Source organism: Siphateles boraxobius, unplaced genomic scaffold, assembly GCF_051911475.1.
Source record: "Siphateles boraxobius isolate OS27281-9 unplaced genomic scaffold, OSU_SipBor_1 163, whole genome shotgun sequence".
In the NCBI taxonomy this organism is placed as follows: domain Eukaryota; kingdom Metazoa; phylum Chordata; class Actinopteri; order Cypriniformes; family Leuciscidae; genus Siphateles; species Siphateles boraxobius.
Window position 1 is genome coordinate 110,001 of NW_027508770.1, and position 12,180 is coordinate 122,180.

The 12,180-nt window shown below is 45.4% G+C and overlaps 1 protein-coding gene across 3 annotated transcripts in view; it reads left to right on the forward strand.

The window, feature by feature from the left end:
- LOC143740043 (histone deacetylase 4-like) overlaps window positions 1-12,180 on the forward strand; it is a 67,452-nt gene that overhangs the window by 3,652 nt on the left and 51,620 nt on the right. For 2 of the 3 annotated variants that reach the window (XR_013204715.1, XM_077232094.1), the window contains exon 2: window positions 8,602-8,728. The exons of the other annotated variant lie outside the window; for it this stretch is intronic. Coding sequence is in view for 1 of the 2 variants with exons in the window: in XM_077232094.1 (XP_077088209.1) it covers window positions 8,707-8,728 (22 nt within the window). In the remaining variant the exon portion in view is untranslated. The remainder of the gene's footprint in view (window positions 1-8,601; window positions 8,729-12,180) is intronic. 3 annotated transcript variants of the gene reach the window in all.

A 12,180-nucleotide genomic window follows, 5' to 3' on the forward strand; every position in this document is an offset into this window, starting at 1 on the left:
CAGAGACCCGGGTCACACACAGAACCCGATGATCTCAGAGACCCGGGTCACACACAGAACCCGATGACCCGGGTCACACACAGAATCTGATGATCTCAGAGACCCGGGTCACACACAGAACCCGATGATCTCAGAGACCCGGGTCACACACAGAACCCGATGATCTCAGAGACCCGGGTCACACACAGAACCTGATGATCTCAGGGACCCGGGTCACACACAGAACCTGATGATCTCAGAGACCCAGGTCACACACAGAACCTGATGATCTCAGAGACCCGGGTCACAGAACCTGATGATCTCAGAGACCCGGGTCACACACAGAACCCGATGATCTCAGAGACCCGGGTCACACACAGAACCCGATGACCCGGGTCACACACAGAACCTGATGATCTCAGAGACCCGGGTCACACACAGAATCTGATGATCTCAGAGACCCGGGTCACACACAGAACCTGATGATCTCAGAGACTCGGGTCACACACAGAATCTGATGATCTGTGAACTGGGAACTGGGGTCTGGCGCATGCTCTGCTGCGACAACACAGTCTGTACACTCCACGTCGAGTCACCGGTGCGCGTTTGTTAAGTCCAGTTGTTTGTCAAGTCTAGTTTATTTTTGTCTACGTCTTCTGTGAGTCTATTCACCATCATGGCTAACATGACCTACTCTCAAAAAGTGCTGTGGATCATGGTGATCCTTCTATTGATCACTTGCGATCTCAGAAGTGCAGCGTTACACCCGGATGGGTTTAGCGGCAACAAACTCACCTACTCCCGTCAAGATCTTCTCGCTCTCCGTGGCTCCATCACTCTTGGCCTAAAACCATCGGATGTAATTCCAGCTGACATCCTGCACAAGCCGAGGAAACGAGGAAGGCGAGGAGGGGTACGCACCAGGTTACGGAGGCGCCCTTTCAATCCCCCCCTTCCCTCAGTTGTGATGGCTAATGTGCAATCTCTCCGGAATAAGATGGACATCCTGCATGCCAGATGCCGAGTGGAGAGATCCTTTCGGGAGGCTTGCATCATCGCGCTATCCGAGACGTGGCTGAACGACTTTGTTCCAGATGAAGATGTTAGCCTGGACAATTTCACCATCATCAGAGCGGACCGGACCAGTGATTCCGGTAAGGAGAGGGGTGGAGGAGTCTGTATTTACATTAACAACCGGTGGTGCAATAATATCAAGATCCACGATAGGGTCTGCACACCTGACATTGAAATGCTGACTATTTCGCTTCGGCCCTACTACCTCCCTCGGGAATTTCCCACGGTGGTCATCGGCTGTGTGTATATCCCGCCTGGCGTGAACACCAACACGGCAGCTGAGCTGGCAGCCCAGAATGTCAATGCTATGCTGGGCAAATACCCTGACGCTCCAGTGCTTATTATGGGGGATTTTAATTGCTGTAGGCTGGATTCTGTCCTCCCATCATTTGAACAATATGTGGATATACCCACAAGGAGGGAAAAGGTGCTGGATTTGTGTTATGGAAACATAAACAACGCTTATACTGCTCGTGTGCAACCTCCGTTAGGAGCCGCAGATCACAATATTGTCTTCCTGCTCCCGCAATACAAACAAAAGCTGAAGAGGGTTAAACCAGCCACCTACAGCATCACACAGTGGTCGGAAGACGCAACTGCATAACTGCAGGGGTCCCTTGCATGCACTGACTGGAGTGTTTTTGATGGTGACCTGGATATAAAAACAGAGGCGATAACTCATTACATCAAGTTCTGCATGACAACCACCATCCCAGTCAAAACTGTTAAAAAATATCCCAACTCCAGACCATGGATGACCCACCAGATAAAACTCAAACTCAAAGAGAAACAACAGGCTTTTCAACGCAAAGACTGGCTCTCACTCAGAGATATTAACCGCTCTGTGAAAAAAGAAATAAAAAAGGCTAAACTAGTATACAAGGACAAACTAGAACAGGATTTCAGCAGCATGAACATCAGACAGGCATTCCAGAAAGTTAAAACACTAACTGGCACCACGTCAAAAGCTAGCACTCCTGCACCAACTGACTCCAACTCATTCGCCAGAGACCTAAATAATTTCTATGCCAGGTTTGATAACATAAACTTCACCACTGAGTGTGAAAGATTGCTCAGGGGTTTACCCTCCCCCGAGCAGCCACACTTTGTTTTCCCCACAGTGGAAGACGTACATCAGCAGCTCAGGAGGTGCAAAACTGGCAAGTCCCCTGGGCCCGATGGGATCTCCGGTAGGCTGCTCAAGAACTGTGCCCTAGAACTCTCTCCTGTTCTGCACTCACTGTTCAAAGAATCACTACTAACTGCAACTGTCCCCACCCTCTGGAAAACAGCCACCATCATCCCTGTCCCAAAGAAACCCCGCCCCTCTGAACTAAATCATTACAGACCAGTAGCACTCACCTCCATAATCGCTAAATGTCTTGAGAAACTGGTACTGAAAACCATCCTGCCGGCTGTTTTCTCACAGCTGGATGCCTACCAGTTTGCCTACAAGGCTAAAAGAGGAACAGAGGACGCTTTAGCATGCCTCCTTCACACTCTACTTCAACACCTGGACTCCCCCGGCCATCATGCCAGGATTCTCTTTGTAGACTTCAGCTCTGCCTTTAACACAATTCAACGTCACATCATGATAACTAAACTCCAACACCTCCATGTACAACCTCTCCTCATTCGCTGGATTCATAATTTTCTGAGCGACAGACCACAGGTAGTGAAGGTGGGAAGCACCACTTCCACCACCATTACTGTCAACACCGGAGCCCCCCAAGGCTGCGTCCTCTGCCCCTTTCTTTACACTCTTTACACCAATGACTGCCTTAGTCCTTCTCCCATTACAAAATACTTTAAATACTCTGATGACACAGCTATACTCGCCCTTCTCTCTGACACAGAGTCAGTTACAGCATATCACCAGTCCATTGCCCACTTCACCCAATGGTGTAAAGACAGTCACCTGCTCCTCAACGTCACCAAAACAAAGGAAATCATCCTGGACACACGTCGTAAACATTCTACCACCCACTGCCCCATCTCCATAAACAGCCAGCTAGTAGAAATTGTCGACAACTTCAGGTACCTTGGCATCACTATGGACAATAAACTAAGTTTTGATCATCACATCACGGACATTCACAAACGCTGTCAACAAAGACTTTATGTTATTCGTAAACTCAGGACTCTTTCAGTCAAACCACATCTACTGCTTCTCCTGTACCGTAGTATCATTGAACCCATCCTCCTGTACTGTGCTACCTGCTACTTCACCATGCTCTCTCTTACCAATAAGAATAAGGTTGTTAAAATCACTAGCACCTCCTCTAAAATAATAGGTCTTCCCGCTCCCAACCTGTTAGCCCTCATTAACACTGCCACTGCTCGTAGGGCGACCACCATAGTACAAAATCCCAGCCACCCTCTCAACCCAAGCTTTAGCCTTCTGCCATCTGGCCGTAGATATAGACAGATGCTCTTCAAAAAAGCACGCTTTGGGAATAGTTTTGTACCGTGTGCTATAAGAGCACTAAACTCACAGACAAGGTAATGATGTCACTCCTATGTTATGTGTGTATATTGTCTATATATATGTGCACTATGTGTAGTTTGTGTGTAGAATTCATGTTGATGGCACTTTGTGTACAGACTGTGAAAACAAATTTCCTCCTCTGAGGATAATAAAGAATGAATCTGAATCTGAATCTGATCTCAGAGACCCGGGTCACACACAGAACCTGATGATCTCAGAGACCCGGGTCACACACAGAACCTGATGATCTCAGAGACCCGGGTCACACACAGAACCTGATGATCTCAGAGACCCGGGTCACACACAGAACCTGATGATCTCAGAGACCCAGGTCACACACAGAACCTGATGATCTCAGAGACCCGGGTCACACACAGAACCTGATGATCTCAGAGACCCGGGTCACACACAGAACCTGATGATCTCAGAGACCCGGGTCACACACAGAACCTGATGATCTCAGAGACCCGGGTCACACACAGAACCTGATGATCTCAGAGACCCGGGTCACACACAGAACCTGATGATCTCAGAGACCCGGGTCACACACATAATCTGATGATCTCAGAGACCCGGGTCACACACATAATCTGATGGTCTCAGAGACCCAGGTCACACACAGAACCTGATGATCTCAGAGACCCGGGTCACACACAGAACCTGATGATCTCAGAGACCCGGGTCACACACAGAACCTGATGATCTCAGAGACCCGGGTCACACACAGAACCTGATGATCTCAGAGACCCGGGTCACACACATAATCTGATGATCTCAGAGACCCGGGTCACAGAACCTGATGATCTCAGAGACCCGGGTCACACACAGAACCTGATGATCTCAGAGACCCGGGTCACACACAGAACCTGATGATCTCAGAGACCCGGGTCACACACAGAATCTGATGATCACAGAGACCCGGGTCACACACAGAACCTGATGATCTCAGAGACCCGGGTCACACACAGAACCTGATGATCTCAGAGACCCGGGTCACACACAGAATCTGATGATCTCAGAGACCCGGGTCACAGAACCTGATGATCTCAGAGACCCAGGTCACACACAGAACCTGATGATCTCAGAGACCCGGGTCACACACAGAACCTGATGATCTCAGAGACCCGGGTCACACACAGAATCTGATGATCTCAGAGACCCGGGACACACACAGAATCTGATGATCTCAGAGACCCGGGTCACAGAACCTGATGATCTCAGAGACCCAGGTCACACACAGAACCTGATGATCTCAGAGACCCGGGTCACATGCAAAACCCGATGACCTGGGTCACACTCAGAACCTGATGATCTCAGAGACCCGGGTCACACATAGAACCAGATGATCTCAGAGACCCGGGTCACACACAGAATCTGATGATCTCAGAGACCCGGGTCACAGAACCTGATGATTTCAGAGACCCGGGTCACACACAGAATCTGATGATCTCAGAGACCCGGGTCACACACAGAGACCTGATGATCTCAGAGACCCAGGTCACACACTGATGATCTCAGAGACCCGGGTCACACACAGAACCTGATGATCTCAGAGACCCGGGTCACACACAGAACCTGATGATCTCAGAGACCCGGGTCACAGAACCTGATGATCTCAGAGACCCAGGTCACACACAGAACCTGATGTTCTCAGAGACCCGGGTCACACACAGAATCTGATGATCTCAGAGACCCGGGTCACAGAACCTGATGATCTCAGAGACCCAGGTCACACACAGAACCTGATGATCTCAGAGACCCGGGTCACACACAGAACCTGATGATCTCAGAGACCCGGGTCACACACAGAACCTGATGATCTCAGAGACCCAGGTCACACACAGAACCTGATGATCTCAGAGACCCGGGTCACAGAACCTGATGATCTCAGAGACCCAGGTCACACACAGAACCTGATGATCTCAGAGACCCGGGTCACACACAGAACCTGATGATCTCAGAGAACTGGTCACACACTGATGATCTCAGAGACCCAGGTCACACACCGAACCTGATGATCTCAGAGACCCAGGTCACACACAGAACCTGATGATCTCAGAGACCCGGGTCACATACAGAACCCGATTACCCAGGTCACACACAGAACCTGATGATCTCAGAGAACTGGTCACACACTGATGATCTCAGAGACCCGGGTCACACACAGAACCTGATGGTCTCAGAGACCCAGGTCACACACAGAACCTGATGATCTCAGAGACCCGGGTCACACACTGATGATCTCAGAGACCCGGGTCACACACAGAACCTGATGGTCTCAGAGACCCAGGTCACACACAGAACCTGATGGTCTCAGAGACCCGGGTCACACACAGAACCTGATGGTCTCAGAGACCCAGGTCACACACAGAACCTGATGATCTCAGAGACCCGGGTCACACACAGAACCTGATGTTCTCAGAGACCCGGGTCACACACAGAACCTGATGATCTCAGAGACCCGGGTCACACACAGAACCTGATGATCTCAGAGACCCGGGTCACAGAACCTGATGATCTCAGAGACCCGGGTCACACACAGAACCTGATGGTCTCAGAGACCCAGGTCACACACAGAACCTGATGATCTCAGAGACCCGGGTCACACACAGAACCTGATGTTCTCAGAGACCCGGGTCACACACAGAACCTGATGTTCTCAGATACCCGGGTCACACACAGAACCTGATGATCTCAGAGACCCGGGTCACACACAGAACCTGATGATCTCAGTTGTAGCTCTTACTGTTGTTCACTGAACCCTCAGCCCAACATTAAACATTAAGCTCTCCTCTCCCTCCTCACACCTAACTGCATTTTGTTATTGGTTATTTGTTATTTGCAATGCTATAATGTTAATTTGCACTGCTGACTATTATCAACTGTTTACATATGCATCTTGCACTACTCACCTGACTAGAAGATCAATTTGCACTGCCAACTGTTTATTTACAGTACCAATTGTTTACATATACATTGCAATACCGTACTTTAACTGTAATATGCAATTACTTTCCATTGCACTTTTACTCGGATAGCTTCTGTCCAACTTAATTTGCACTACTTTAAATCCATTGTTATAATGCTCATTTAGCCTTACTATTACATATATCTATCTGAAAATCCTGTTTATAGTAATAACCATCTGTTTATTATGTTCACATTCGGTATATTATCACATTCTATATATATCACATTAGTATACTAAGCTCACATTCTGTTTATAGTAATAGCCATCTGTATATATATTCATAGTACACATTCACCTGTAAACTCTGTTTATAGTAATAATCATCTGTATATTATGTTCATTGTACATATCTGTAAAAATTCTGTTTATAGTAATAGCCATCTGTATATTATATTCAGTACATATCTAGCTATATTTATTCAGTACATATCCATGTACTGCACTTACGGAACCATTGTATATCCTGCACTTGCTGCTATTGCACTTCTGGTTAGACCCAAACTGCATTTCGTTGCCTTGTACCTGTACTTGTGTAATGACAATAAAGTTGAATCTAATCTAATCTAATCTAATCTAAAGGAATAGTTCACTTAAAAATGAAAATTCTGTCATCATTGATGGACCTCATTGACTAACATAGTATTTTTTTCCTTACTACTTTGACCCAAGTCAATGAGGTCCATCATGTCACGGAATGGGTAGATGAAATGTAGCGAGGACTCAAGTGCATAACAAATGGGTAAATTTATTAAGAAAACAACACTAAACAAAACTACAAACAAAACTCCCTCGTGGGGGAAAACGAGAACGATAACAGCCAGGATCAGGAAACACAAGGAACATGGATAACGAACCAGCACAGGACTGCAAACACAGGGAGATTTAGGCCATGTTTACACATAGCCGGGTATTTAGAGAGACGAATATTTCCCCCCCTCCATTTTCAATAATAACATCGTGCACACAACATCGTTTTCAAAAAAGTTGTCGTTTACATCAACCCGCATAAATACGCCGTCGAGTGCCATCATAACTATCCCAAACCTATGGGCGGCAGTGTAGGGAGAAGGATAAAGCCATGCAAGCCAATCAGAATCGACAACAAACACGAGCGACTTCCTTTTCCTTTCAAAACAACAAATATGGCGCAAAGTTCGTTTGTTTGGACAGACAACGAAGTTGAGTTACTCCTTAATGTTGCGTTAGACTACAAGGCAAGTAAAACCCAAGACAATGTCGACTGGGAATCTTGCCAGTCCAAATATGTCGACATGTAACTTAAATGCTAACAGGCCAGAAGCGTTTGCACAAAAGTACAAATGAGTACCACCTTAACAGCATCCATGATCAGTAGCCAAACAAACTGCAAACTTAGGGCGATCACATGACGTTAAGCATTTTCTGGCGCATAATGTGACGTATGAGAACCTAAAACCCCGTTTCTCCCAGTTGACACGACAACACATAACCGGCGTTTTTTAGAAATCCCCACTTTGGCCGGAGTTTTTAGAAATAATCGTTTTCTGTGATAAAAACGGGATTTTCGTGTAAACGAGAGGCCAAACCACAGGGAAATATCTGCGTTTTCCCTTCGTGTAACGGGGCCTAAATAGGGAAGCAAACATAAGAGGGTAACGAGGCAGGCAGGTGGGGAAAATTAATCAATGATGAGATAACAAGATGGGCGAGGCTAGACAGTTGACAGTAGAGCACATGGCACAAGGAAATACATGACAAGCCATGTGCTCACAACAGACCAGACTAAACACAACACAACACATGACAAACCAGGAGTGTCAGAGCTCTGTCACCAAACCAAGATATAAACCAGACAGAAGTGACAGAACCCTGACGCATCAACTGTTTGGTTACCGACATTCTTCAAAATACCTTCCTTTGTGTTCAGCACAAGAAAGAATCTCATACGGGTTTAAAGTTCGCTGTTCGTAGCAATGGCAGAAGTGTGTGAAGTTGTGTTTGATCGTCTCTCTCACTGACGGTTTGTGTTTAGCTTGTTGTCTATGTAGAGACTCCTGTCTGTGAATAAGACCTATGTGAGATCTTTATTAATGGATCTGTTTTCTAACAGCGGCCGATTGGATTTGTCGAGACGAGGAGCAGAAATCACTGTTTTGCTGGAACTACATCTGAAGATTTGAAAACGTTTGACAGATCGTCAGCAGCTCAGAATATTATGACTTCCCAAAGTCATTCAGGTGTGTGTCTCTTATGATTCTGACTAATATATTTCGTTATTCTGCTTGTAGTACATTTAGTTTTTCTCCAGCGTGTGAGTAGATGATGAGATTTAAAGTAATTGTCTATAAAAAGAAACAAAAACGGTCAAAGTTTCGTCAATGTTTGCTTATGAGTTTCATCTTCTGGCCCGAGCGCAAGTAATCCAGGATTCGTTTAATGATGTAATGGGGATTTCCATCAAACACGGCTCACATCATCCGCTGTTCCCACCTGTGCTGTTAGTGTTGTTAGTGTTGTGATCTCAAACAGTTTCACTACAGGAACATTGTACTGTAGGTTATAGTTTTATTTCAGACATTTAATGTTATAAAAGCCAGTGTGTGTTGCGGTCAAACACAAAAATGTTGTGTAGTTGTTCTGGTGTGTCTTCACATCAACAAGGTGCGTAGAAGAGAAGCGAAAGAAATACTGGAACTGGACCAGCAACACTTAGAAAGAGAATGGAGAGATCAAAAAAACAAAAAAGCCCAAAAAAGCCCAGTTTCTTCTGTCATTGAGGTTTCCAGGACTCTTTAACACAGTTCACTGCTGTTTTTGATTCTGTATGTTTGGATGTTATGAATGATGTTGCTCCTCTCAGAATTGAAAGGGCCTGAAGCTCATGTTATAAGAGTGACACATAGGCCTGAAGAAGGAAAGCTGACACAGATGGAAAAGAGACAAATTGCAGATTTCTTATGAAATGTTAAAGGATAGTCTCAGTAAATACTAGAACGCCGTGAAAGCTGCTAGAACAAAATATTTTTCTGATTTAATAAGTGGAACTGCTCACTGCCCAAAAGTTTTATTTAGCACAATAAACTAGGGCTGGGCGATATGGAGCAAAAAATATATCTCCATATATTTTGCTATATCTCGATATACGATATATATCTCTATCATTACAGGAAAAATAACCCCCCTAAAAACTACTGCAAAAACAAATATGCCAAATACCACAGTCTTTTTTTTTATTGAAGTGCAAAGAGGTAGGCAGTTCATGTAGGAACAAGTGTTTCTGCGACATACAAAAATAATAATTTAACTGTAAAATAAAGGAAGAAATAATACATATTGCCTTCTTTTCATTAAAAAATGAAACAAATCAACTCAAGGTAGGCAGTGCATATAGGAACAAAGTGCTTCTGTATAATGTAATATAATATAATATAATATAATATAGCCGTCGCCGAATGTCCAATAAAGCTGTTCTCATTTCCTATATTATTTTTGTCAGACAATAGAACAAGTAGCTATAGTGCAGCAGATTAGTAAAAAAATCGTTCACTTTGGTATAGAAGCATGAAATTTGGCACAGATACTCTCTAAGGGCCACTATTTTGGGAAAAGGCGTTGGCCACTCATAAATTCAATGTGGCGGCCAATTTTCAAGATGGCCGCCATTGCCAAAGGCAAAGCCTCAACTTTTGTCCCCAACCCGCATCTCCTCCCGCAGCTTTTGCCACAGACCCACGAATGAGGCATCAAATCGTGAAGATTATTAGGAAATGGTGTGCTATGACTTTTATAAGTGATCGGGGGTACGATGTTCGTCCCAGGGGCGAAAAAGCGGCCGAAAAAAATCCCATAGACTTAACATTGCGACAAAATTTGACGATTCATAGCTCCGAGCGAGGATTTCGCAGAAACGTGCAGTTTACCACATTTGAAGAGGCTGGCAGGCTCTGTAGGAACATACCTCACAATGGGGTAAAAGTTGCACCCCTGGGGGGCAGGAGCTGCCCAAAGTTGCCCCATTGACTTACTATGGTGTAGGACGGCCCATGAAATTGTCACGTGATGAGGAAAATAAGGAAGACGAGGATTCAAGTGCAGGAAGGTAAGTTTAATTAAACGACTACAAAACAACATGAAAACTGAAAACCAAAACTGCCCCGTAGGGGAAAACCAGAGAGCTATCAGGCAGACACAGGAAACACAAGGGAAACAGATAATAACGAAACAACACAGGACTGCAAACACAAGGAGACTAAATAGGGAACAAATGAAAGAAGGTAACAAGCAAGACAGGTGAGGGAGATAATACAATTAACAGGTAACGAGATGGAAGGGGCTGACAATAGACAGGAGAGCACATGGCACAAAGGAAACACATGACAAGCCATGTGCTCACAATAAACAGAACTAGAACACAAGAACATGACAAACCAGGAATGTCAGACCTCTGTCACCCACTTAAGCCTGGTTCACACTGCAGGATAATTAGGCCGATTTTAGCCCCGATTTACCCCTTCCGACAATCTTAAGTATGCTCCGATTATCGTAAAATAATCTGATCAGATATTCCTGCCGTGTGTGGTGTGTTAAGACTGCTCTCGTCTACTCGAAAGGACGTCGGGACCGCTCCGATCTCAAATCGGGGATATCCAACATGTTGGATTTTTTTGGCCCGATTTCTCCTCGTGTGTGGTGTCCCCTGGGGACAAACGAGCACGCAGCCATGCTCGCGTTATCTCCACTTCTTTGACCATCTACTTTTCTTTTGATAACTTTTTTTTCCGGTTAAAAACAAACTACAAACTATCGCCACTGTATCGTCCTCGTCCGCCATGATTGTTTACTCTGAAGTCACGTTTGATCTCGAGGGATTTTGCGAGATTTTCCGTGTGACCTGGGAATGCTCGGGAGTCAAATAGGTTCGAGTGTTATGTGTTGATTTTGCCGTGTGGCTGCGCACCACACACTGTACGAACAAAACTGTTAGACCCGTGATTTTTTATCACCGTGTGTGGGGTCTCTCAGGTTTGGAAAATCTGCCGACAATTTTAAAATCGTCCCGTGTGAACCAGGCTTAAGATAAGACCAGACAGAAGTGACAGAACCCTGACAGGAATGGGGAGTCATACACATTGCATAGGGATTTTGTATTGAATATAGCTCTGGATCACAGTGTCATAGAGACAAGGGGACGTGCTCCTTTTACTCAGACGACCAATCAGTCTCTCAGGATCATTGTGAAGCTATTAAGCCACGCCCTAGCAACCATTTACAGCACCTTAGCAACAAGTTCCATTGACTTCCATTGAAAGAGATCAAAGGGATATCTCTGGATAGAAGTATCATAGAAAGATGAGCGTGGTCTCGTTTTACCCGGGGCAGCAAACATTCAATCATGAATTACCTGAACACTTCTAGCCCCCCCCAGCAACCATTGTTGAGCACCTTAGCAACCAAAATCCAAAGAGGGATATCTTCTATTCTTAATGTCACAGAGACATGGGAGTTGGTTTATATCATTCATAGTGACACGCAGCCTTTAGAGTTTCATGATTGGCAGCTGCCAAGCCACTCCCTAGCGACCAAAGAGAGTACCCTAGCTACCATTTTGCAAGACCTATACTGCCCTACAAAGGCAAAAGACCTTAACTCGCTAGAGTGTGGAAAATAAGAAAAATGACTTTAAAGATCT